Source organism: Ahaetulla prasina, chromosome 7, assembly GCF_028640845.1.
Source record: "Ahaetulla prasina isolate Xishuangbanna chromosome 7, ASM2864084v1, whole genome shotgun sequence".
Taxonomy (NCBI): domain Eukaryota; kingdom Metazoa; phylum Chordata; class Lepidosauria; order Squamata; family Colubridae; genus Ahaetulla; species Ahaetulla prasina.
The window spans coordinates 13,213,701-13,239,335 of record NC_080545.1 but is presented as its reverse complement, the minus strand read 5'-3'; the positions used below and the strand labels follow the sequence as shown (position 1 = coordinate 13,239,335).

The 25,635-nt window shown below is 46.9% G+C and overlaps 1 protein-coding gene across 1 annotated transcript; it reads left to right on the top strand.

The window, feature by feature from the left end:
* Window positions 1–6,479: 6,479 nt before the first annotated feature.
* On the top strand, window positions 6,480–23,258 carry CREBL2 (cAMP responsive element binding protein like 2). The gene is made up of 4 exons (XM_058190680.1): window positions 6,480–6,638; window positions 13,207–13,404; window positions 19,010–19,157; window positions 21,024–23,258. Exons 1-4 carry the CDS (start codon window positions 6,624–6,626, stop codon window positions 21,026–21,028), a joined length of 366 nt encoding a protein of 121 aa, XP_058046663.1. The 5' UTR covers window positions 6,480–6,623; the 3' UTR covers window positions 21,029–23,258.
* Window positions 23,259–25,635: the final 2,377 nt, after the last annotated feature.

The window sequence follows — 25,635 nt, the reverse complement described above, 5'->3', positions numbered from 1 at the left end:
CCCCCCACCCCCGTTCCTTTCCCAGCCTGTCTTTTGCTCGGGGGGGGGTTTGCTCCGGGACCCCCTTCAAGGGATCCTCCTGCTGTGAGGTGGGAGCAGCGGTGAAATCCAAATTCTTCTACTACCAGTTCTGTGGGCTGGTGTGGCATCGTGGGCGTGGCAGGGGAAGGATACTGCAAAAGCTCCATTCCCATCCCACTGCAGGGGAAAGATACTGCAAAATCCCCATTCCCTCCCCACTCCTGGGGGAAGGATACTGCAAAATCCCCATTCCCTCCCCACTCCTGGGGGAAGGATACTGCAAAATCTCCATTCCCTCCCCACTCCTGGGGGAAGGATATTGCAAAATCCCCATTCCCTCCCCACTCCTGGGGGAAGGATACTGCAAAATCTCCATTCCCACCCTACTACAGGGGAGGGATACTGCAAAATCCCCATTCCCACCCCACTCTGGGGCCAGCCAGAGGTAGCATTTGCTGGCTCTCCGAACTGCTCAAAATTTCCGCTACCGGTTCTCCAGAACCTGTCAGAACCTGCTGGATTTCACTCCTGATATTACTTAATTGATATCTACTCCTCTCCGTTTCTATTCCTGTGCCTCCACTTTTACTGGCTAAAAGAGAATAGTTCCAGCCCAAAATATTTGCAGAGGAAATTATTATAAAACCTTTCCTTTGAGCTGTCGTTCAACAGCAGAGCCGAACTGCAATGATCTTCTTGTGCGATGCATTTTACTCTGTGCATTTGGATGGATTTCTAAATATCGTCACCTGATTGAGATGGCAGAGATGGGATGGAGATGCTACCTCAAAAAAAGTCTTCCTAATTAGGCTGTTGGTTTGAGCTCCGAGCTTGGCATTTTGGTTGCAAATGTTTCATCACTATCCGAGGAGACATCGTCAGTGCACTTCGAAGTGGGCTCGTCGATGAGAGTGCTGGCCTTCAAAAACCTTTTTATGTGGTGCAGTTTTTGTGGCTTAAGCTGTGGAACAGAGAGCGTGGCAGAAGCAGAGGGATTCACAAGGCATTCCAGGCCACCTGCAAAGTCTGAGACATCCCCTAGAGAAGTTTTTTTTTCAACCTTGGCAACTTGAAGATGTGTAGATTTCAGCTGAAAGAATGTGTTGGCACAACAGATAAACAACCATTATCTGCCACACTGTTCCATCCGAAAGGTCAAAAGCCGGTGATGTAGTCCACCAGTTTCACTGGTTAATGTTTATATCCCAGATATTATAGCAACAAAATCTTTGGTTAATGAGTAGCTTTGCTTCAGGAAGAAAGATGGGCCAGAAAAATATTTATCTCTTCTCTGGATGTGTTACACAGAAGCGGAAACTCAATTTCGTTGGTCTTTAACAGCTTGCGTGGGACATCTGAACTTGGATTTAGGATTTAGCATCTCTGCTTTCAAGAGATGGAAAATCCCGGGAAAGCGAAAGGTATTGCTGCTCAAATCCTCTGAATGCTCATGTTTGGTTTTAACTTGCTTGCAAATTTACCAAGGCCATCATCAGTGGTTGAGTCTTGGCTTTTTTTAAACATAGGCTATAGCTAACAGTGTTAATATATGGGTAGTTTTTTTCCCAAATATTCTGGACTACTGCCCATGCAAGAAACTTGCAATATTTACTTCGGTAAAGGTTCTCACACACATGTGTGCTAGTCGTTGCCGACTCTAGGGGGCGGTGCTCATCTCCGTTTCTAAGCCGAAGAGCCAGCGCTGTCCGAAGACATCTCCGTGGTCATGTGGCCGGCATGACCAAACCGCCAAAGGCGCACGGAACGCCGTTACCTTCCCACCAAAGGTGGTCCCTATTTTTCTATTTGCATTTTTTTATGTGCTTTCGAACTGCTAGGTTGGCGGAAGCTGGGACAAGTAACGGGAGCTCACCCTGTTACGTGGCACTCGGGATTCGAACCGCTGAACTGCCGACCTTCTGATTGACAAACTCAGCGTCTTAGCCACTGAGCCTTATAATATTTTCTTACTGGTATTTAAAAACTTGATCTTAACCACGTTGGAGTTTGTTATGGGTGATCAGAATCCATTGCTCCACATGGTAGGCAGCCAGGTTTTGCTGAAGGTGCTAAGCCAGACAACAGAATTCAGGCCAGAAGACATCAGTTATTCAGGACTCAATCATTCTTTCCAAATTCTGTAGGAACAGGGAAGAGTCCGTGATAGTGGACTTCCAATACTTGAGGGAAGAGAAAGGGTGGGGGGTCAATCTATTCTCCAAAACACCTGACCATGAGAGCAATTCATCAGTGGAATGGCTTGCTCCAGAAATTGTACGTGGTCTATCACTGGAGGTCTTTAAAAAGAGATTGGACAGTTCAGAATGGTAGAGGGTTTCCTGCTTGGGCAGAGAGTTGGCGCAGAAGATCTCCCCAAGATCCGTTCCAACTCTTTTATTCTATGTTATTCTTGTAAACTGTCCCCTACAGCAGAAGTCTCCAACCTTGGTCCCTTTAAGACTTGTGGACTTCAACTCCCAGAGTTCCTCAGCCTCAAGTATTAAAGGGACCAAGGTTGGAGACCCTGGCCCTACAGTACCTGTGCTAACATATCCGACCACTCCCCCTTTTTTTAAAAAGAAAGGACAAAAAACAATAACAACAAAAAGTGTAGAATGATTGGCGGGTTGGTCTCCATCAAGGACGTTCTCCAAAAAGTAAGCCAGGTTGGAACAGGTTCATAATGCTTTGGGAGACCACAAGGAGATCCCAAGGCCAAAGGCTAAATCCCTTTTAAACTAATGCTCAGAAAGTTTCATAGATGTGGCCGGAGTCAAGCCCACGTCAAGGTTGATTAATCTTTCACTGTATGCACAAAACTGTGTGTATACGTCGCCTGTAAGAAATTTAACGAGTAATAAGACTGTGCTGGATTGTTTGTGGGTCTCAAGAAAAACTAAAAACAGGGCATAAGTAGCGAAGCACTTGTGCCTTTTTTTTTTTTTTTTAAATCTCATCTTCTGACTTTCCGACACACACACACACACACAGAGCTCTCAAGTCCTGAGTCTGAAAGGACCATTCATAAATCACAATGTGTTTTCTGGTTGTTGTAGGTATGCATATCCAGGCATACTTCTCTGCGTAGGCCAAAGCTGAGGGAATTTTCTCTACGACACAAGAGAGCCGAGACAATTCAACAGCTTTGAGTTACAGCCTGCCTGCCTGCTTGCAGAACGAACAATGCCCTAGCAGAAATCCAGCACATAAAGGACTGCCATCTTCTCTGTGTCTGATTTAAGCTCAAATCATTTAATGAATTTCTCATGACCCGCCCACTTTTTCTTCTTCTCCGCACCTCTGTGATTGCCATAATTGTTGGGCAATCATTCCGTGTAGTTTGCGGCCTATTGCCGCTAGGTAAAGTTTAAGGTAAAGGTTCCCCTCACACATATGTGCTAGTCGTTCCCGACTCTAGGGGGGCGGTGCTCATCTTCGTTTCAAAGCCGAAGAGCCAGTGCTGTCCAAAGACGTCTCCATGGTTGTGTGGCCGGCATGATTCAACGTCAAAGGCGCACGGAACGCTGTTACCTTCCCACCAAAGGTGGTCCCTATTTTTCTACTTGCGTTTTTTACATGCTTTCGAACTGCTAGGTTGGCAGAAGCTGGGCCAAGTAACGGGAGTCCCCCCCCCGTTATGCGGCACTAGGGATTTGAACCGCTGAACTGTCGACCTTTCGATCGATAAGCTCAGCGTCTTAGCCATTAAGCCACCACATCCCTATCGCCGCTACAGCACCACAGCACCACCAACATGGCTGCCTGGGGAATTCTGGGAGTTGAAGTCCACTAGCCTTACAATGGCCAAGTTTGGAGACCAGGGGAATGGCATGGGGTAGGTTCTATTTACCTTTACTACCTTTTTGCAATGGGAACACACGCACACATGCACACTTCGCTCACTTCTGCACATGCGCAGATCGCCAAATATGTTATCAAGGTTCTCAAGAACCGGACAAAACCGGGAGCCACTGGAATGGCAGAAAGATGTATCTAGGTGTTTGCATGGCAAGGGGAAAAGCCAAAGGTTAAATATAAAGTCCTCCAAGATGCAACGGAATGAGGAAGATTGGGATTTTGGCCATACCTGGCATCAATGCAGAACCTTCAGAAAAAGCCCTGGTTAACACTCTTAAATTAATATGACTCTGGAGGTCAGTGGAGATTCTCAGTCATCCAGGTCATGGTTGTCCCAAAGGTGCTTTTTTCAGGAGGCAATTGGACTTTCTTGTTTTTTTCTTCGAAGACGTTTCACTTCTCATCCAAGAAGCTTTTTCAGCTCTGACTGGATGGTAGGGAATGGAAGGATTTATACTCCTTGCAGACAGCTGGACATTTGCATTCTTTGAGAGCAGTGGCGAAATGTAAAATTTGTTACTATGGGTTCTGTGGGCACGAGTTTGACAACTTTGTTTTAGAGAGTCATTGAGGCCACTTGGAGGTTTATTTGTGTCCCCAGGGTCACCTGAGTAGTGCAAATGATTCCTGTAAATAATAATAATAATAATAATAATAATAATAATATTTTAATTTGTATACCGCCCTTCTCCCGAAGGACTCAGGCCAAAATACAGCCAAAATAAAATACAGGAACAACACATACAATACTAAAAACAAACATTAAAAAACTTATTCAATTTGGCCCCATTTTAAAATACAATCAACCCTAAAATTAATAAAAATTTCAAACCCATAAAATACGCTAAAAAATTTAAAAATTCAAGCCAGTCCAGCAAGACGGAATAAATAAGTCTTAAGTTCGCGGCGAAAGGTCCGAAGGTCTGGTAGTTGTCGAAGTCCAGGTGGAAGCTCGTTCCACAGGGTAGGAGCCCCCACAGAGAAGGCCCTTCCCGGGGGGGCCGCCAGTCGACATTGCTTGGCTGACGGCACCCTAAGGATTCCCTCTCTGTGAGAACGCACAGCTCGCTGGAAGGTACAAGATGGCAGTAGAGGGTCCCGTAAGTGCCTCCAAGTGCCTCTGGGACTGCCTAAAACAGGGCTCTCCAACCTTGGTCCCTTTAAGACTTGTGGACTTCAACTCCCAGAGTTCCTCAGCTGGCTGAGGGACTCTGGGAGTTGAAGTCCACAAGTCTTAAAGGGACCAAGGTTGGAGACCCCTGCTCTAAACAGCAGCTTTTGCTGGCTGAGGGACTCTGGGAGTTGAAGTCCACAAGTCTTAAAGGGACCAAGGTTGGAGACCCCTGCTCTAAAAGGATGCAAATGACCAGCTGTCTGCAAGGAGTATAAATTTTGCCTCTGGGAAAAGCACCTTTTGGTCGACTCTGGGAGGGTTTGGCGCTAGAATTGGCTCCAAAACGTCCAAATGGCACTTCTATGATCCAAGCCCGGTTCCTTCTAAATCTCTCCAGCAACACACATAATAACAGATAACAGAGTTGGAAGGGACCTTATAGGTCATCTAGTCCAACCCCTCCCCCTTGCTCAAGCAGGAGACCCTACACCACTTCCCCCACCCCATCCCTGCTCAAGCAGGAGACCCTACACCAGGGGTCTGCAACCTTAAACGCTCAAAAAGCCATTTGAACCCCTTTCCCACAGAAAACACCAGGAGCCACGAAACCCTTCCCGTGCCTGACTATTTCTTGAGTGGTCACAAAACTAGCCTATGTAGTTGAATTAAACGTTCTGTTTTCTTCTGAAACTTTTCTTTTCTTGGATTTATCCATGGTTGGCCTACCGGGGGTTGAAAAGCTCAATAAATTGCGTGCCAGTGGGTGTTGCACATTGGCAGTTGTGACACATATTTTGAGTGACAGGGAGCCACAGCAGAGGGGTGAAAGAGCCACATGCGGCTCCAGAGCCGCAGGTTGCCGACCCCTGCTCTACACCAATAAGAGGAGAGACTTTGCTTGCAGAATTGCAGGCCCAATCTGGACCTTTTTTTTAGGACACTCCTCAAAGATATGACTCGGACTCTATGCTGCAATAGGTTGACACTCTCTGAGCTGCAACCATCCCAACCTCCACTAGAGGGCGCACGAGGAACATCTTTTGGCTGCCCTCTAGTGGCCGTTTGATGGTTGCAGCTCTATAGTGATTTGGAGAGAAACTAATTTCCACCCACTTCCTACCTAGAGGAAATATATACATCTAATAAACAACTGTTGTGGGGGGTCTTCCCTCTTTTAAGCAGTGAGGTGGAATCCGCTGCTTCTAGACCAGATTGCTCTATCAACTCTTGGAACCGCGAGCGAAGGCTTGTCTTGCGTCATTCTACCCTAATCTAGATCTATGGTCTTATATTCGTGAGTCTACGGTCCGTCGTTCCGCTTCCCGGACTCCTTGCGTCGGGAAAGGTCTTCGGGGCCTCCAAATTCTACGTCATTCACACGGCTGCCGGCTGATGCTTTCTGGGAGCTGTAGTCCATTTGCGGAAGTGCCCTCCTCTTTCCGGCTGAGGAAGGGGAAGAGGGCGGAACTACACTTCCCGAGATGCTCCGGGGACACCCCCGCCGTGTCCTGGAGACGGGAAGCAGCCGGCGGCCTGCCATGGAGGGCTCTCCTCGGAGCCCGGATCCAGATTAGCGGGCGGCGGCGACGACGACGACGACGACGGTGGCGGAGACCCTCCCAGCGGCCTGATGGACGAAAGCAAAGTGAGTAGGTTGGGAGGGGCTCCCGTGGAGGGGCGGGGCTTTCAGAGGTTGTTGCCCGCCTTCTTCCGGGGTTGCTTTGGACCTGGGATTTCTTCGTGGTCTCCCATCCAAATCGTCCCAAAGTTCTCCCGGGCCTCAGTTTTGACCGGCCTTGGCCCTTCATGAAGAGATTTATGATATAACTTTTTCCGAAATCAATAAAGTCAATAGAAGGGCCAGCTCGCTGCCTCCTCTTGGTCAGCCCTGGGGTTTCTTGGTGGTGCCTTGTCCAAGGACGCCTCGTTGAACTGCTGTAGAATAGAACAGAATAGAATAGAATTTTTATTGGCCAAGTGTGATTGGACACACAAGGAATTTGTCTTGGTGCATAGGCTCTCAGTGTACATAAAAGAAAAGATACCTTCATCAAGGTACAACATTTACAACACAATTGATGGTCAATATATTAATATAAATCATTAGGATTGCCAGTAACAAGTTATAGTCATACAGTCATAAGTCGAAGGAGATTGGTGATGGGAATGATGAGAAGATTAATAGTAGTGCAGATTCAGTAAATAGTCTGACAGTGTTGAGGGAATTATTTGTTTAGCAGAGTGATGGCCTTCGGGAAAAAACTGTTCTTGTGTCTAGTTGTTCTGGTGTGCAGTGCTCTATAGCGTCGTTTTGAGGGTAGGAGTTGAAACAGTTTATGTCCAGGATGCGAGGGATCTGCAAATATTTTCACGGCCCTCTTTTTGACTCTACAGGTCCTCAATGGAAGGCAGGTTGGTAGCAGTTGTTTTTTCTGCAGTTCTAATTATCCTCTGAAGTCTGTGTCTGTCTTGGCGAGAAATTTCAGTTAGTAAAGAAAATCTAAATGTTTATGTAAAACAATGAAACAAAAATTTCAGGGTAGTTTCTCCCTGAAAAAGTGGGATCATGTATTCGTAACAGGTAGATTTTTTTTTTTAAAAAAAAGGTTGGTGCTCATTATGTTTGTGCTAATTAATTAAGCAGAATTGTAGCTTTTAGAACCGCAAAATTGTTACATGGCAGTTTAAAAACTGTTGCATTTGCAAAGTGAATGGTGCAAAATCATTTTGTGGCTTTGATGACGGTCGTTGTTTTGAGTGTCCGGATATGTTTTCGTGTATTAATAAACTGCAACGTTTTATAATGTGGACTGATTGTAAAGTAAACAACTGTTTTAATATTTCTCGTTTGGGACCATTGCTTACCTGAAGCCTTTGCATCAAACTTTTAAATCTGTTTTTTCTGGTACTGATTTTCGGAGACAATTATGATTTAAAAGAAAAATAAACTACAGTGAGAATAAAATAAAATACAGTGAGAAATCCCCAAAGCTTCAGCCAAAAACTCTACTATTGACCTCACCCCATTCCTAAGAGGTCTGTAAGGGGCGTGCATAAGAGCACAAGCGTGCCTACCGTTCCTGTCCTATTGTTTCCTTTTGTTATATCCAATTAATATAGTTATTACATACTTATATGTATGCTTTTATATTGTATAGTTATTTCATGCTTATGCTTATAAATACTGTGTGACAAAATAAATAAATAAATAAATAAAATAAATAAGAATACTTCCAAGGTTCTTCCAAATATGATATTTAGTACTCTGATTCAGGATTTAGATGAATCAACTTACTCCCAATTGTTTGTTATTTATTGAAAGGGTTCCTCCTTCCAAAGTAGATCTTCCTTACAAAGTGACTTATAAACAAACATAAATATAAACACCATACTGTAAACATGGGTGAAACACAAGCAAACAAAAGCTCTAGGACTGTTCCTGTAAGGGAATGGAAGAGTCCACTTGAATTAAAACTGCTGCTTCAGGGGTGAAATCCAGCACAGGTTCTGACAGGTTCTGGAGAACCGGCAGCGGAAATTTTGAGTAGTTTGGAGAACTGGCAAATGCTACCTCTGGCTCGCCACAGAGTGGGGTGGGAATGGGGATTTTGCAGTATCCTTCCCCCAGGAGTGGGGAGGGAATGGGGATTTTGCAGTATCCTTCCCTTGGAGTGGGATGGGAATGGAGATTTTGCAATATCCTTCCCCCAGGAGTGGGGAGGGAATGGGGATTTTGCAATATCCTTCCCCCAGGAGTGGGGAGGGAATGGGGATTTTGCAGTATCCTTCTCCTGGAGTGGGGTGGGAAGGGAGATTTTGCAATATCCTTCTCCCAGGAGTGGGATGGGAATGGGGATTTTGCAATATCCTTCAACCAAGAATGGGGAGGGAATGGGGATTTTGCAGTATCCTTCTCCTGGAGTGGGATGGGAATGGGGATTTTGCAGCATCCTTCTCCTGGAGTGGGATGGGAATGGGGATTTTGCAGTATCCTTCTCCTGGAGTGGGGAGGGAATGGGGACTTTGCAGTATCCTTCCCCCTGCCACACCCACCAAGCCCCACCCACAGAACCGGTAGTAAAAAAAATTTTTTGAATCCCACCACTGGCGCTGCTTGCCATGACTTGTGAGGATCAATCATTTTATTCAGGATGCTCAATATGCCACCTGTGATGCTCTTGTACTCTGGATGTCAAATAATAGAAGCAGAAAATTCTAAAAAATAAAATAAAAAATTAGGGTCTTGGTGTTTGTCAAACTCAGCAGCTTCCTCAGTCAGCTGGGGAATTCTGAGAATTCAAGTTGGCCTAGCTCAGGGGTCTGCAAACTTGGCTCTTTTAAGACTTGTGGACTTCAACTCCCAGAGTTCCTCAGCCAGCAAAGCTTAAAAGAGCCAAGTTTGCAGACCCCTGGACTCAGCAAAGCTGGCTGAGGAACTCTGGGACTTGAAGTCCACAAGTCTTAAAAGAGCCAAGTTTGCAGACCCCCTGGCCTAGTTTAAAAAGCTGCTGAGACGGAGAAATACCGGCCTATTTATTTATTTATTTATTATTTAAATTTGTATACCGCCCTTCTCCCGAAGGACTCAGGGCGGTTCACAGCCAGGTAAAAAATACACAATACACTATAAATACGATTAAAATACAATTAAAAAACTTATTAAATTGGCCACAATTAAAAATTTAAAAATAAAAACCCATTAAAAATCCATAGACTTAAAAAACTAACCCAATCCAGCGCAGATGAATAAGTGAGTTTTAAGCTCGCGGCGAAAGATTCGGAGGTCCGGAAGTTGACGGAGTCCTGGGGGGAGTTCGTTCCAGAGGGCGGGAGCCCCCACAGAGAAGGCCTTTCCCCTGGGCGTCGCCAGACGACACTGTCGCGCCGACGGCACCCTGAGGAGTCCCTCTCTGTGAGAGCGCACGGGTCGGTGAGAGGTATTCGGTAGCAGCAGGCGGTCCCGTAAATAACCCGGCCCTATGCCATGGAGCGCTTTAAAGACGTTCACCAACACCTTGAAGCGCACCCGGAAGGCCACAGGTAGCCAGTGCAGCCTGCGCAGGATAGGTATCACTCGGGAGCCACGAGGGGCTCCCTCTATCACCCGCGCAGCTGCATTCTGGACTAACTGTAGCCTCCGGATGCCCCTCAAGGGGAGCCCCATGTAGAGAGCATTGCAGTAGTCAGGCGAGGCGTCACAAGGGCGTGAGTGACTGTGCACAAGGCATCCCGGTCTAGAAAGGGGCGCAACTGGCGCACCAGGCAAACCTGGTGGAAAGCTCTCCTGGAGACGGCCGTCAAGTGGTCTTCAAAAGACAGCCGTTCATCCAGGAGAACGCCCAAGTTGCGCACCCTCTCCATCGGGGCCAATGACTCGCTCCCGACAGTCAGCCGCGGACTCAGCTGACTGTACCGGGATGCCGGCATCCACAGCCACTCCGTCTTGGAGGATTGAGCTTGAGCCTGTTTCTCCCCATCCAGACCCGTCGGCTTCCAAACACCGGGACAGCACTTCGATAGCTTCATTGGGGTGGCCGGGTGTGGAAAAGTACTGCTGAGTGTCATCAGTGTACAGCTGGTACCTCACACCGAAGCCACTGATGATCTCACCCAGTGGCTTCATATAGATGTTGAACAGAAGGCGAGAGAATCGGCCCTGCGGCACCCCACAAGTGAGGCGCGCGGGTGACCTCTGCCCCGTCAACACTGTCTGCGACGGTCGGAGAGATAGGAGGAGAACCACCGATAAACGGTGCCTCCACTCCCAATCCCTCCAACCGGCGCAGCAGGATACCATGGTCGATGGTATCGAAAGCCGCTGAGAGGTCTAATAGGACCAGGGCAGAGGAACAACCCCTATCCTGGCCTCCAGAGATCATCCACCAACGCGACCAAAGCCGTCTCAGTGCTGTAACCGGGCCGAAGCCGGACTGGAACGGGTCCAGATAGACAGTTTCCTCCAGGTGCAGGGGAAACTGATATGCCACCATACTCTCTACAACCTTCGCATGAGCGGGTTGGAGACCGGTCGATAATTACCTAAAACAGCCGGGTCCAGGGAAGGCTTCTTGAGGAGGGGCCTCACCACCGCCTCTTTCAAGGCGGCCGGAAAGACTCCCTCCAACAAGGAAGCGCTTGTAATCCCCTGGAGCCAGCCTCGTGTCACCTCCTGAGGGGCCAGCACCAGCCAGGAGGGGCACGGGTCCAGTAAACACGTGGTGGCATTCAATCTACCCAGCAACCTGTCCATGTCCTCGGGAGTCACAGGGTCAAACTCATCCCAGACAACATCACCAAGACCGCCCTCAGATGCCCCATCCGAATTTTGGTCCAGACCGTCCCTAAGCTGAACGATTTTATCGTATAGATAACCGTTAAACTCCTCAGCACGTCCCTGCAACAGGTCATCCCGCTCCCCCTGGTGAAGGAGGGAGCGGGTCACCCGAAACAGGGCAGCTGGGCGGTTATCTGCCGACGCAATGAGGGAGGAGGCGTAGCAACGCCTCGCTTCCCTCAGTGCCACTAGGTAGGTCCTAGTATAGGATCTAACTAGTGTCCGATCAGCCTCTGAACGGCTGGACCTCCAGGAACTCTCTAGGCGTCTTCTCCGGCGTTTCATCCCCCTCAGCTCCTCGGAGAACCAAGGAGCCGGTTGGGATCTGCGCCGGGTCAGAGGCCGCAAAGGCACGACACGGTCTAAAGCCCCAGCCGCAGCCCGTTCCCAGGCTGCGGCTAGTTCCTCTGCCGTGCCGTGAGCCAGACCCTCAGGAAGTGGCCCAAGCTCCGTCCGAAACCTCTCTGGGTCCATCAGGCGCCTGGGACGGTACCAACGTAATGGTTCCGTCTCCCTGCGGTGTTGGGTAGCGGTCAGAAAGTCCAGGCAAAGGAGAGAGTGATCTGACCATGACAAAGGTTCTGTGACTATATCTCTCAAGTCCAGATCCTTCAACCACTGACCAGAGATGAAAATCAGGTCCAGTGTGCCTCCCCCGATGTGAGTGGGGCCATCCACTACTTGAGTCAGGTCCAAGGCCGTCATGGAGGCCAAGAACTCCCGAGCTACTGTCGATGACGAGCCGGCAGATGGCAAGTTAAAGTCCCCCATGACTAAAAGTCTGGGGGTCTCCACTACCACCCCGGCAAGCACCTCCAGGAGCTCGGGCAGGGCAGCTGTCACGCAGCAAGGAGCCAGGTACGCGACCAGCAAGCCCATCTGACATCTATGACCCCACCTCACAAAGAGGGATTCACACCCGGCAATCTGAGGTACAGTGGTCTCCCTCGGCTCTAGACTCTCTTTAGTAACAACCGCCACCCCTCCACCTCTACCCTGGGCCCTCGGCTGATGGAATGCACGGAAACCCGGTGGGCACATCTCAACCAGGGGCACACCCCCTTCAGTGCCCAACCAGGTCTCCGTAACGCCTTTAATATCCGCGGCACCCCCCTGAATCAGATCATGTATTAGGGGGGCCTTATTGGCCACGGACCGTGCGTTGCATAACATCAGACGAAGGCCCAGGCTCTGAGGGTCTTGACCATCCGGGGAACGGGAAAAGTCAGGGGGATCGGGGCACGCGATCGCCTGCATACATCGAACGCGTGACCCCCTACGTCGATACGATCCCCCCCTTCCGCCATATCTGCCCCTCCCACTTACCGTGCAAATAGACTCACCCTCACACAAAGGAACACACTCCCCCCCCCATAACCTCCGAACCCATTTGATAGTCGCCACGAGCATGCGCTGGAACTGGTTTCCCTCCCGACGGGCTACCCCCATCACCCGCCCTAACCCTCCCACCCCTTAAAAATACCCTGTCAAAAAACCCCCAAAGGCTCTTTCTTCTCGCATGCCACCTCTGTGGGTCCCAAGACCCGTCATTGAGGCCGGCTCTTGGTAGCGACGTGGGCCATTCCTGCGAGGCGGGGGCACCTCGCAGGCGCAAGAGTTCATGTACAGTGTAGCGCATAGAAAAGTGCGAATTGGCGAGGGATGCTAAGGCCTAGATTAAACTGGAATGAAAGGTTTGTGGTTTCAGGCAAGGCTGGCTTATCGTTAGGCTCCTCAAATCTGTCTCCCTCACAGTTGGGGAGTTTCTAATGCTCGGGTTTTGTTTTGTTTTTTCCCCCTCATAGTCGTTCCAGAGAAACCTGTCTGCGTACATCCTTCACGACAGATTTTTTTTACCTTTTTTTTTTTTTAACCTCAGGTAGCTGGTGGCAAAGTGAAGAAACCAGGTAAACGGGGCCGTAAACCAGCTAAAATAGATTTGAAAGCCAAGCTCGAGCGGAGCCGGCAGAGCGCGAGGGAATGCAGGGCGAGGAAGAAACTGAGGTACCAATATCTGGAAGAGCTGGTTTCAAGCCGGGAAAGAGCCATCTGTGCTCTTAGAGAAGAACTGGAAATGGTAATTGCCTTTTCCCTCTTCTTTTCTCTTTTCCCTTTCCCCAAAAGTTTCTTTCTTTTTTTCTTTTTTTTAAGTTCCTGAGTTTTCTGACTGAGGTAAAATTGGTCGCCCCTGGAGATTGATTCCTAGCTGATGTCGGGGTAGTTGAAATTTCCCATTCTTCCCGCGGTGTCTTCCTGCAGAGCTTGGCTCCCTCGTGATCCACAAGCCACCCCCCCCATTGGATTGAGCCACGGTGGCTCAGTGGTTAGAGTGCAGTACCGCAGGCTGCTTCTGCTGACTGCCGGCTGCCTGCGATTCGGCAGTTCGAATCTCACCAGGCTCAAGGTTGACTCAGCCTTCCATCCTTTCAAGTTGGGTAAAATGGGGACCCAGATTGTTGGGGGCAATAGGCTGCCTCTGTAAACGGCTTAGAGAGGACTTTAAAGCACCGTGAAGTGGTATATAAGTCTAAGTGCTATTTTCCTTTCCTTTCCTTTCCTTTCCTTTCCTTTCCTTTCCTTTCCTTTCCTTTCCTTTCCTTCCCTTCCCTTCCCTTCCCTTCCCTTCCCTTCCTTCTTTCCTCCCTTCTTTCCTTTCCTTCCCTTCCCTTCCTTCCTTCTTTCCTCCCTTCTTTCCTTTCCTTTCCTTTCCTTTCCTTTCCTTCCCTTCCCTTCCCTTCCCTTCCCTTCCCTTCCTTCCTTCCTTCCTTTCCTTTCCTTTCCTTTCCTTTCCTTCCCTTCCCTTCCCTTCCCTTCCCTTCCTTTCCTTTCCTTTCCTTTCCTTTCCTTTCCTTTCCTTTCCTTTCCTTTCCTTTCCTTTCCTTTCCTTTCCTTTCCTTCCCTTCCCTTCCCTTCCCTTTCTTTCCTTTCCCTCCCTTCCCTTCCCTAACCTTCCTTTCCTTTCCTTTCCTTTCCTTTCCTTTCCTTTCCTTTCCTTTCCTTTCCTTTCCTTTCCTTTCCTTTCCTTTCCTTTCCTTCCCTTCCCTTCCTTCCTTCCTTCCTTCCTTCCTTCCTTCCTTCCTTCCTTCCTTCCTTCCTTCCTTCCTTCCTTTCCCCAAAAGTTTCTTTCTTTTTTTCTTTTTTTTAAGTTCCTGAGTTTTCTGACTGAGGTAAAATTGGTCGCCCCTGGAGATTGATTCCTAGCTGATGTCGGGGTAGTTGAAATTTCCCATTCTTCCCGCGGTGTCTTCCTGCAGAGCTTGGCTCCCTGGTGATCCACAAGCCACCACCACCCCCATTGGATTGAGCCACGGTGGCTCAGTGGTTAGAGTGCAGTACCGCAGGCTGCTTCTGCTGACTGCCGGCTGCCTGCGATTCGGCAGTTCGAATCTCACCAGGCTCAAGGTTGACTCAGCCTTCCATCCTTTCAAGTTGGGTAAAATGGGGACCCAGATTGTTGGGGGCAATAGGCTGCCTCTGTAAACGGCTTAGAGAGGACTTTAAAGCACCGTGAAGTGGTATATAAGTCTAAGTGCTATTTTCCTTTCCTTTCCTTTCCTTTCCTTTCCTTTCCTTTCCTTTCCTTTCCTTTCCTTTCCTTTCCTTCCCTTCCCTTCCCTTCCCTTCCCTCCCTTCCCTTCCCTTCCCTTCCCTCCCTTCCCTTCCCTTCCCTTCCCTAACCTTCCTTTCCTTTCCTTTCCTTTCCTTTCCTTTCCTTTCCTTTCCTTTCCTTTCCTTTCCTTTCCTTTCCTTTTCCTGTCTTCCCTCCCTTCACTTCCTTTCCTTTCCTTTCCTTTCCCTCCCTTCCCTTCCCTTCCCTTCCCTAACCTTCCTTTCCTTTCCTTTCCTTTCCTTTCCTTCCTTTCCTTTCCGTTCCTTTCCTTTCCTTTCCCTCCCTTCCCTTCCCTTCCCTTCCCTTCTTCCTCCCTCCTTCCCTTTCCTTCCTTCCTCCTTCCTTTCCTTTCCTTTCCTTTCCTTTCCTTTCCTTTCCTTCCTTCCTTCCCTTCCCTTCCCTTCCCTTCCCTTCCCCTCCCATAATCCTTCCTTCTTCCTCCCACTTTCCTTCCTTCGTCCCTTCCTTCCTTCCCTTCCTTCCTTCCTTCCTTCCTTCCTTCCTTCCTTCCTTCCTTCCCTTCCCTTCCCTTCCCTTCCCTTTCTTTTCCTTCCTTCCTTCCTTCCTTCCTTCCTTCCTTCCTTCCTTCCTTCCTTCCTTCCTTCCTTCCTTCCTTCCTTCCTTCTTTCCTTCCTTCCTTCCTTCCTCTTTTGTTCATTCCTTCCTCCCTCCCTCCTTCCCTCCCTTCTTCTCCTTCCTAGTGGCAAAGTGGTTAGAATGCAGTATTGCAGGCTGACTCTTGCCAGTTGTCACACCAGCAAACTTTCAATGCATGTAATGATAGGTAACAATCCACATAGTTGTAGAGGTCTGATGGACCCCCTAGCATTGTGGGCTCAAGGTTCATGCAGATGGAGTCCCATGTGGGGCGTAAGGATTAGCCCTGCTTGCCTCATTGTTCTGTGGGCCTGGAGCTCAGCAGCTCCAGGCAAATAGTGGCAAATAGTTCCAACCACTGGTGGGACATCTTGAAAGTGGGAAACTGCCAAGAACCATTTTTGTCACCTACAAAATGTTCAAGGAAGAACACGTGATAACTAGGGCAGAAGTTTTAGTTTGTTGTCATCGCCCATATTTACTGTCTGAATGGCTTTGAGAGCTGTTTCTTAAAAAGCTGTGTGGAATTGCTTGAAAATGAAAGACAAACGAAAGCCACGACTCTGCCAATCACGGCAGCTTTGACCTTTTAGGCCCTAAAAGGCCCGAAAGTAGAAATAGAAGAACAAATAGGAAGAAACAAAAATTGTGGAAAGGAAATTGGGTATACGTGTATATCAAAGTATATATGTAAATAAAATAATTAGAATAATATAGTGATATATATATTTACGCGGGAGAAAACCCGAATAACCAAAGACCTACATACAAACACCCGCGAAAACCTCAGAAAACAAATATATATATATATATATATATATCTTTATATATATATCTTTATATATATATATCTATATCTATATATCTATCTATCTATCTATCTATCTATCTATCTATCTATCTATCTAGGTCTTTGGTTGTTCGGGTTTTCTCCCGTGTAAAATTGGAAATGTCTTGGCAACGTTTCGACGAAGTCTCATTCGTCATCTTCAGGCTTCAGCTTCGTGCTTCTGGGAGCAATGTGTGATCGCAGCTGTTTCTTCCTTTTAACTGCTAGTGAAGTTATATGAAGTTATATTATATGAAGATGTAGCACCACCACAAAGCCAAACAACAGCTATGCAGCTCACCAGCTCAAATCCCCCTGCAGCACAGACTAGACTGAGCACAACCAAGCCCCCACCAACACAGGACACACCCCCATCCAATCAGAGCACAAAAAAACCTCCATCCAATCAGAACACAGCCAAGCTCCCACCCAATCAGTTCAAACCCCCACTAGCAGTTAAAAGGAAGAAACAGCTGCGATCACACATTGCTCCCAGAAGCACGAAGCTGAAGCCTGAAGATGACGAATGAGACTTCACAAACGTCGCCAAGACACTTCCAATTTTACACGGGAGAAAACCCGAACAACCAAAGACCTATATACAAACACCCGTGAAAACCTCAGAAAACAAATATAAATAAATATATATATATATATATATATATATATATATATATATATATATATATATATATATATATATATATATATATATGATATATTAGAAATATATGTATAAAAGATACATTAGGATAAGAGAGAGAAAATGTGTAAGTATTGATCACCGACGCAAAACTGTTGAAAAGACGAAAGTGTTAATATTTCTTTTTTAAAAAAATCTGTTTAATAAAAATTATTTTTTAAAAAATAAATGAAGGCCCTGGAGGATGGCAGCTGTTGTTCGGGGTCATAAAAAGCAGAATGTAATGTTATGCAGGCGCTAGGCAGATTTGCCTAAATTTTTGCACACTTCGCGTCTGTTTCCTTGCCCCTCTCATTTGCTTGAAAGAAGAGCACATAACTTTGCAGGATGCAAGTAGTCCTCCATTTACAACAGTTCACTCAGTAACAGTTCAAAGTTCATTTAGTGACCATTCAAAGGCACTGAAAAAAAAAAAGACTTACGACCATTTTTCACACTTAACAACCTTTGTACCGTCCCCATGCTCACGTAATCCAAATTCAGATGCTTGGCAACGGGTTCATACTTACGACCGTTGCGGTGTCCTAAGTTCATGGGATCCCCTTTTGCAGGATCCCAGATTCAATGGGGAAGCCAGATTCACTTAACAACCGTGTTACTAACTTATCAACTGCAGTGATGTCTAATGCAGATTCTCAGTCATCCAGGTCAGGGATCTCCAACCTTGGCAACTTTAAGACTTGTGGACTTCAGCTCCCTGAGTTCCTCAGCCAGCTCTGCTTTGGCTTTGCTGGCTGAGGAACTCTGGGAGTTGAAGTCCACAAGTCTTTAAAGTTGCCAAGGCTGGAGACCCCTGATCCAGGTCATGGTTGTCTCAAAGGTGCTTTTTTTTTCCCCAAGAGGCAGCTGGACTTTTTTGTTTTTTTCTTCAAAGAGGTTTCGCTTCTCATCCAAGAAGCTTCTTCAGTTCTGAGTGGATGGTAGGCAATGGAAGGATTTAGGTTCCTTGCAGGCAGCTGGTAATTTGCATCCTTTTAGAGAGTCGTTAAGGCCCCCTGGCAGTGTATGGAATATCTATCTTGTCAAGGTCACCTGAGTTTGCACCACTCGGGTGCAAATGACCAGCTGTCTTCAAGGAGTATAAATCCTTCCGTTCCCCACTATCCAGTCAGAGCTGAAGAAGCTTCTTGAATGAGAAGTGAAACGTCTTCAAAGAAAAACAAGAAAGTCCAATTGTCTCTTGAAAAAAGCACCTTTGGGACAACTGTCTCACTTCATTTTGAGCTCAATTGTGGTTGTAAGTCAAGGACTACCTACTGTATTTTTCAGTGTATAAGACGCACCCTTTTCCCCCCTAAAAGGGGGTGAAAATTTGGGTGCGTCTTATACACCAAATGTAGACCCGCCCACCCACTTGGCCCCCACCCTTTGGCCCCCACCCTTTGGCCTCTCCTCCCAACAATTTACCTCCTTGCAGCAAGAAGAAGCAGCTCATTTCAGCTTCAGCACAGCCTGATTAGCACAAGTTGATTGTCCCCGACTCTCAGCTGTTTCAGGCTGCAGGGATTGCCATGGCCTATTGCTGGGCAGGCCTCTGCTGCTTACTGCAAGGCGGTAAATTGCTGGGAGCAGATTTTTTTTCTTGTGCTAATCAAGCTATGCTGAAAACGAAAATGAAAGTAAAGCAGGCTGTTTGCTGTTTGCTGAAATGAGGCAAAATTGCTGGGAGGCAGAGGCAGATTTCTTTTTCTTGTTTTCCTCACCAAAAAAGGTAGGTGCGTCTTATACTCTGAAAAATACAGTATACTGAATCTTTGGTGGAGTCTTGCTCTTACGGCTCATGAAATTGTGCAAAATGCCGAAACCTGGATTTATTTAGGCACATTTAGAATTTATTTCAAAGCTTATAACACAGGATCAATAAATGTCGGGAACCTCTAAGTTCTAAAACCTTGGAATACGGTTTAACGTCTCTTTTTTTGTGTTGCGTCTTTGTCTTTCAGTACAAGCAGTGGTGCATGGCAATGGACCAAGGAAAAATCCCCTCCGAAATTAAAGCCCTCCTGAGCGGAGAAGAGCAAAGCAAGCCTCAGCAGAATGCAGGCAAGATGGCCAGAGCCGTAAAGAGCGATGCCAACAGCCACAGTTCCTGTAAGCTCCAGTTTACGCAATTCTTCACTTCATTACGGCCGTGGGCAGAGGCAGGCAGGCTGACAAAAAAAAAAAAAAGAAAAGAGAAAAAAAAAGGTCATAATCCATTGGTCATCCCAGGAGATGGTTGTCCGGTGGCTGCCATCCACCTGTGGTTCTGACCTAGGCTCCCTTAAAACGCAAGAAGCAGGAATTGGTCCTGGCAAAACCTCTTTTACTTACATGACTGTGAATTACTTTCATTCACAGTCAGCAAGGCTTGTCCAAGCAGTTTTTCAAAGGAGTATTTCTCAACACACCTTATCTCGCTTAGCAAGCTGCCACGTAACTGGTTTCCAAACGCAGAGTAAGGCAAAACTTGGCACAGAGTCTCTTAGAGTCACGAACAGAACTTTCCATTCTTGAAACGACCGAACGAATGAATTGTTTCCTGCAAAAGCCCCCTCCCCGTTCACTCCTCTTTTGTTTCCTATAGGAGGGGCCAATCATCTCCAAAGCGTGGCTTTACTCCCAAGTCGACCCTGCTTTCTGAGTTGTTCTTGTCTTCTGGCAGCTCTGTGCATGCACACACTGGGAACGGGCTCCAGCTGCTCCTCTGCCTCACTGCTGTCTATCTCCCTCTCTGCCTCCAACGCAGAGCCCTCGTCCGAGCTTTCCCCAGCCCCCAGGACTGGCCCATGTTCCTCCCCAACCGCCTCACTGATTCTGCTGCCAGCTCTCCTGGCTACTGGTGGGCCACAACATCTATCAAAGAAGAAAGGCTGCTTAGATCAGAGGTCTGGCTGAGGTTGAAGCTCTTCCCAGACCTCCTTGGCAATCTTTAATACCAGTAATTCTTGCTACCAGGAGGACCCTCACCCCACAAAAAAAGATACTTATGGCCCAGTTCTGGAAGTCAGCACTCTACCCCCTCCCCAGAAAAATGACCATATTTCGAGTGCTTGGCTACTGGCTCACTTTTCAGCTGGTTGCAGATTTCCACAATCATGGTTGTTGGCCATCATCTACGACAGTTTTTGCCGGTTTCTAGCCTTTTCGATCGATTTCCAGGAAACAAAAAAAACAACAACCCACCCATATGAATTGGCGCACTACAACCATCATGTTTGCTTCACGGTGGCTGCGAAAAAGGCGGAATGCCTTGGCTTACGACTCTTGTGGCTTACAAATGAAAATACTGGGAGTGGAGCTTCACTCCAGGCTCCTCGGAAACGACACCCCTGTTTGCTGCTTCCATCTAGTGTAGCATTCAGCTGGATCTGGGTCTGAACAAAAGCCAACATGCCATCACGTTTGTGCTGTGCTCCTTCTCTTGCCTTTAACTTCCACCCCATGTGAGAATTCTCGGGCAAGGATTGCATCCAGTACAGGGGTAAAATGCTACCGGTTCGCACCGGTTTGGACGCACCGGTAGTAATAAAAGCTACCGGTTTGGGTGAACCGGTAGTAAAAAAAAAGCTATCAGTATTTCCGACAATCAGCTGTGCTGCGCGATTTAAATTCGCTAGAAAGCAGGAAATCCTGCTTTCTAGCGAATCTAAATTGTGCGGCACAGCTCTTCCCTCCCCTCGCTGTTCTAGTTACCTTCAAACGGCTCCTTTTTCCGCGCGAAGCATGCGTTTGGTATGCAGTGTGAATACATGTGCGCGCAGCATGTGTTTGGCATGCGGTGTGCATGCGTGTGTTTGGTGAGCAGCACGCATGCGTGGAGAGTGAAACCGGTGGCAACCCACGGAGGATTTTACCCCTGGTCCAGTACATATTTTAGTTGGCTGTAAAAAACAAAACAAAAAACAAACCCCCTTGCAGAATTGGGGTCTGACCACATAAAACTCTAATGTAAAACACGTTTCTTTTCTCTTACAGGGTGAAGGTCAATCCAAGCAGACTGAAGCCCATATTTCAAAACAACAACAACCAAGATGATTTTTTTTTAAAAAAAAAGCAGTAATCTACGGATTTCGTGTGAAGTTGCCCATCCTTGGCCATATCAACCGTTCAGCAACATCAACCGTTCAGCTGTCCTGCAGTTGGGAGTTTGAGCTGACTTTCAAAATGAGCCGGACACCAAGAGGGCCGAAGTAAAATCTTTTTGACCCATTTGATCTAATTCAACAATATCCCTGTTGTCTGCAGGAATATCTGCTTGAAGCAGAGAAGGAAAGGCCCAAGATTACGTCAGCCCCAAGTCTATTCCAAGATGTATTAGAAACTTCATTTTGTGGGTAGAGGTGGCTGGGAAAAAGCGGGGAGACCTTTTCTAGGGATTGGGCCACCAAACTCTCCTTTGTTGTGTTAAGGCCTGTAATTATGCTTTTGATTTCGTTTTCATTATTTACTGTATTTAGTGTTTATTTAAGGAAAATACTATAGAGACAGAGAAGTAGTGTTTATTATTCATGGGATAGCCTGTTTTGCATTGAACGTATATATAGCAGAGTGTTTTTCAAGCGGGGCCGTTTTAAGATGCTCGGACTTCAGTTCCCAGAATTCCCTAACCAGCATGGCCCTTGATGAGAATTCTGCTACTTGAAGTCCGCAGACCTTAAGCGGTCAAGTTTTGAAAAATAGCGGTATAGCGCATGCTGATAGTATCTTGCTGTACATGGCCAATATGTCACCGCCTTCTTTTCCTTCTGATGTTTCTGAACTAGTGGAGTTAAGCCTTGTACTTGTGGAATTGTGAAAATCTTTGACTCCCGTGTCACCTCCGTCGTAAGATTATGTACATAAGCGAGGGTGCCCTGCCTGCAGATACTGGTTTGGATTGTTAGGATGTGTGAGGTTGCAACCGTGGGATTTTTTTGGCTGAGCAACCCCCTCTTTAGTTGCCGCTGCATGCGCAGATCATTGTGTTCATGGTGTGTCGCATCGCGGGTGCCTGGTGTGATGCTGCTGTCGTTGTCTTAGCACGCAACCAACCCTTTGTGGATTGAGTTGACCGTTTGAATGAAGTTCAGTGCTAAATTCAAGACTTCATTAACTACCCTGTTTCCCCAAAAATAAGGCCCAACTGGAAAATAAGCCCTAGCATGATTTTTTCCAGGATGCTCGTAATATAAGCTCTACCCCCAAAATAAGCCCCAGTTAAGTTTGTCAGCCAGATGGGTGCATTTAGTACCGTATTTCCCCCCAAAATAAGACCTAACCAGAAAATAAGCCCTAAAGAGTCTTTTGGAGCAAGAATTAATATAAGACCCAGTCTTATTTTGGGGGGGGAAACACGGTAGGCGAATGAGTCATTTGAGCAGCAGCGGAATAACTCTTCAGCAGCGAAATGTCGTGGGTTAGTTTATATTTTCTAAACTTGCATGATTGCGTCTGCGCTTAGACTGCTTATTCATAGGAGTTGATGAGTCAAAATCATTCTAATCTTTTTTGTTTTCCCCCCCCCCTTTCTTCCGCTCAATGCAGTCGTGGAGGAAGATAAGGAAGATACCCCACCTAGCTGGCTAGAGAAAGAAAGAGGGGAAGAGAAGCAGCTTGGCTATTCCCTTCCCCTTCCCTTCTCTCTCTTGGTTACAGACCACATTGTCTGCTATTGACACAAAAGGGTAAGAAGGGCCTGCGAATTTGTGGAGAAAGGCTAGCAAATGAATGTAGCATCCAGGTTGTTTTGTATTTTCCGTTCCATGGGATCGGTGCGCCTGTAGTATTGAGTGTTGGGAAGGGACTAATATTGGCAACTTACAACCGAACACCCTAATGTGTATTTTTGCTGCAGGGGACAAAATAGTTGAATTATTGTGAGACCCAAAGTCTACCCTTTTGTATTAAAACGGATGTAACAAAGCCTCTGCCGTCCTTTATTACCGGGTTACCGACAGAGAGGGCAGGGTTGAAACATCATGTCAGAAACACCCAAACCCAGCAGCGCAGAAAACAACAACAATGAACGAACATACTTTGTTTATATGTATTAAAACAAAACTGTTTTAATGAAAGCTTCTTTTTCTGTATGGAAGATTGTGATTTTTTTTCAGTCGTTTTATGGCACGTGAGTAAAATGTGCAACCTTCTTCACACTGTGACGCCAAGCTGCTATCCAGCTGCTAAAAGGAATAAACAATAAATTGCAGTATTTGTAAAACCTCAAAAGAAGCTGTGAATTCTTCCTTTGCAAATCTGTTTTGGAATCCGAGGCTCTGATACGCTGGCCTTAATTTTTCAAAGCCAAGGCTTAATCCCCGAACTCTGTGTTTCTTAGCTTTCAAGACTTTAAGATATGGGGACTTCAACTTCCGGAAAACCCCAGTCAGCATTTTGCTGGATGGAGCTTCCTGGGACTTGAAGTCCAGACACCTTAAAATTGCTGAGGGTTGAAAAACTGTGCTCTAGAACAGGGGTCTCCAACCTTGGCAACTTTAAGCCTGGAGGACTTAAAAGGAATTCTGGGAGTTGAAGTCCTCCAGGCTTAAAGTTGCCAAGGTTGGAGACCCCTGCTCTAGTGTTTCCAGAAGTTTTGAGAGAGGTTTTTGTCTTTTGCTGCTCTTCGGGGCCTGAGGGGTAGGCATGTGGGACTGACAGTTACACAAGAGGAGAAGTCTATGGAGGATCTCAAGTCATCCAGGTCACGGTTGTCTCAAAGGTGCTTTTTCAAGTGGCAACTGGAACTTTCTTGGTTTTTTCCTTGGAAGACGTTTCGCTTCTCATCCAAGAAGTTTCTTCAGCTCATTCTTGGATGAGAAGCAAAACGTCTTCAAAAAAAACCCCCAGAAAAGTCCAGTTGCCTCTTGACACAAGAGGAGAAGATTGAGGACTGACTGGTTTTGAACCTGAGCCGGCTTGCAGCACCAAGAATGTATGGCAGCCTAGAACTTTACAAATATTTGTGTTACACTGAAGGTCTCCCGATCCATATCCTGCAGTCTCTTATGGTAATGGGAGTTTTGATGGCGACCTGGAGCTTTTCCTTCAATTGGAAACTGACTCCTGGAGACTTCAGAAGGCGACTGTGTAAAGGACAAAAAAAAAAAAAAAGGACAAAAAAATATGTTTCTTGATTGCCTCGACTCCCCTTTAAAAATCCTGGGAATGTGGCAAAAATACTGAATTTTCTGGCCAAGCATGTTTCAGCGAGTTACATTACATGTGCAATTATACAGCTGTTTACTGATTTCAAATGGTATTCAGCGGTGGTTCAGATTCGGGTTGCCAAGTAGAATAAGGAGGCCTGAAAATAAATCCAAAGTAAATTTGAGCGGGTTTGTTTTTTTTTAGTTCTCTAATCTGACCCTGAACTTAATCTTCCGATTGGAGCGCACCCTGAATTGGTAGCAATTGCTGAAGGTTCTTGAAATTGTCTTCTGTGAAGATCTATAGACTGGATGTTTGCGATATCACCCATATTGCAATTTGGCTGCACAAAATGACGCAGAGTAATTTGCTGCCCCTTTCATAATTCATTTCTTCAACGACATACGTGTGTGGTGTTAGTGCCACAGACCGGCTTCTTGGCTCCAAAGTTTTAGTCAACCAGCCGCAAGAGTTCTCCAAAAATGCTCACAGAAATGTCTACGTGCACAAGATAACAGTGGTGAAAAATTTGCACACACAGGACTGAAGTTCCTGGAACATGGTTCCCATTTTTGCTTCTACTTCCTCCATAATTTACACGATGATAATGAGCACCTTGATTGTATTTGACTAATAAATGAAAATGTACCAAAATGCATTGATTAATTGCTGCTGTTCGTTGATTAATTAATATGGGCCAGATTGGGTTCTGACTCAGGATGAGATTGAGACTTTCCACCTATCAGCACACCTGTATATTTAAAAGTTTGCAAGTCTGAGGAACCGCTATGGTGGTCTTTTTTTTCTATTGTTAATCCATCTATTGTCAATAAATATAGTTACAGGGAAAAGCAGAAACCATCAACTGGCATTTTCTGCCACTGTTGTTTAACTCTACATGTCATGGCCCTGTGGATCCCAGTTTAGAGGAGGGATGATGAGTTGGAACCGGGACAGTCCAATGGGAATAGCACATCTTCCCTGGAATGTTTGGAGAGGCCAGGAGCTGAGGATGATCTGTTCCAGATCCCTCAGGCATTGGGGGAGGTGATCAACTGGATGGGGAGCTGCAAGACCTCACAAATACCGGGGGAGGATCGGCTGCAGACAAGCAGTGGTGTTGAGAGGCGACAAATCCCCTCTGATGAGGAAGATCCGAGGGCATGGAGAGTGGAGCGGAGGCAAGCTCAAAGGAGGTCTGTGAGGATGCTCGGAAGAAGGCCATCCTGGCCCTCCTCACAAGCAACACCTCGCTTGGATTGATTTAAGCAGAGGCCAGGGGGAAGCGTTGCTTTGTGGGGAAGAGTTGTTTTGCTTTGGCAAAAAATTCTGCTCTGAATCGTATTTCTGCTTGTGAACTTCAACCCAGGGGTGAAATGCTCTCAGTTCGGACGGCAACAGCCGATCCGGTAGCGATGGCAGCAGGTGGTTCAGAGAACCGGTAGCAAAAATCCCTGCCCCC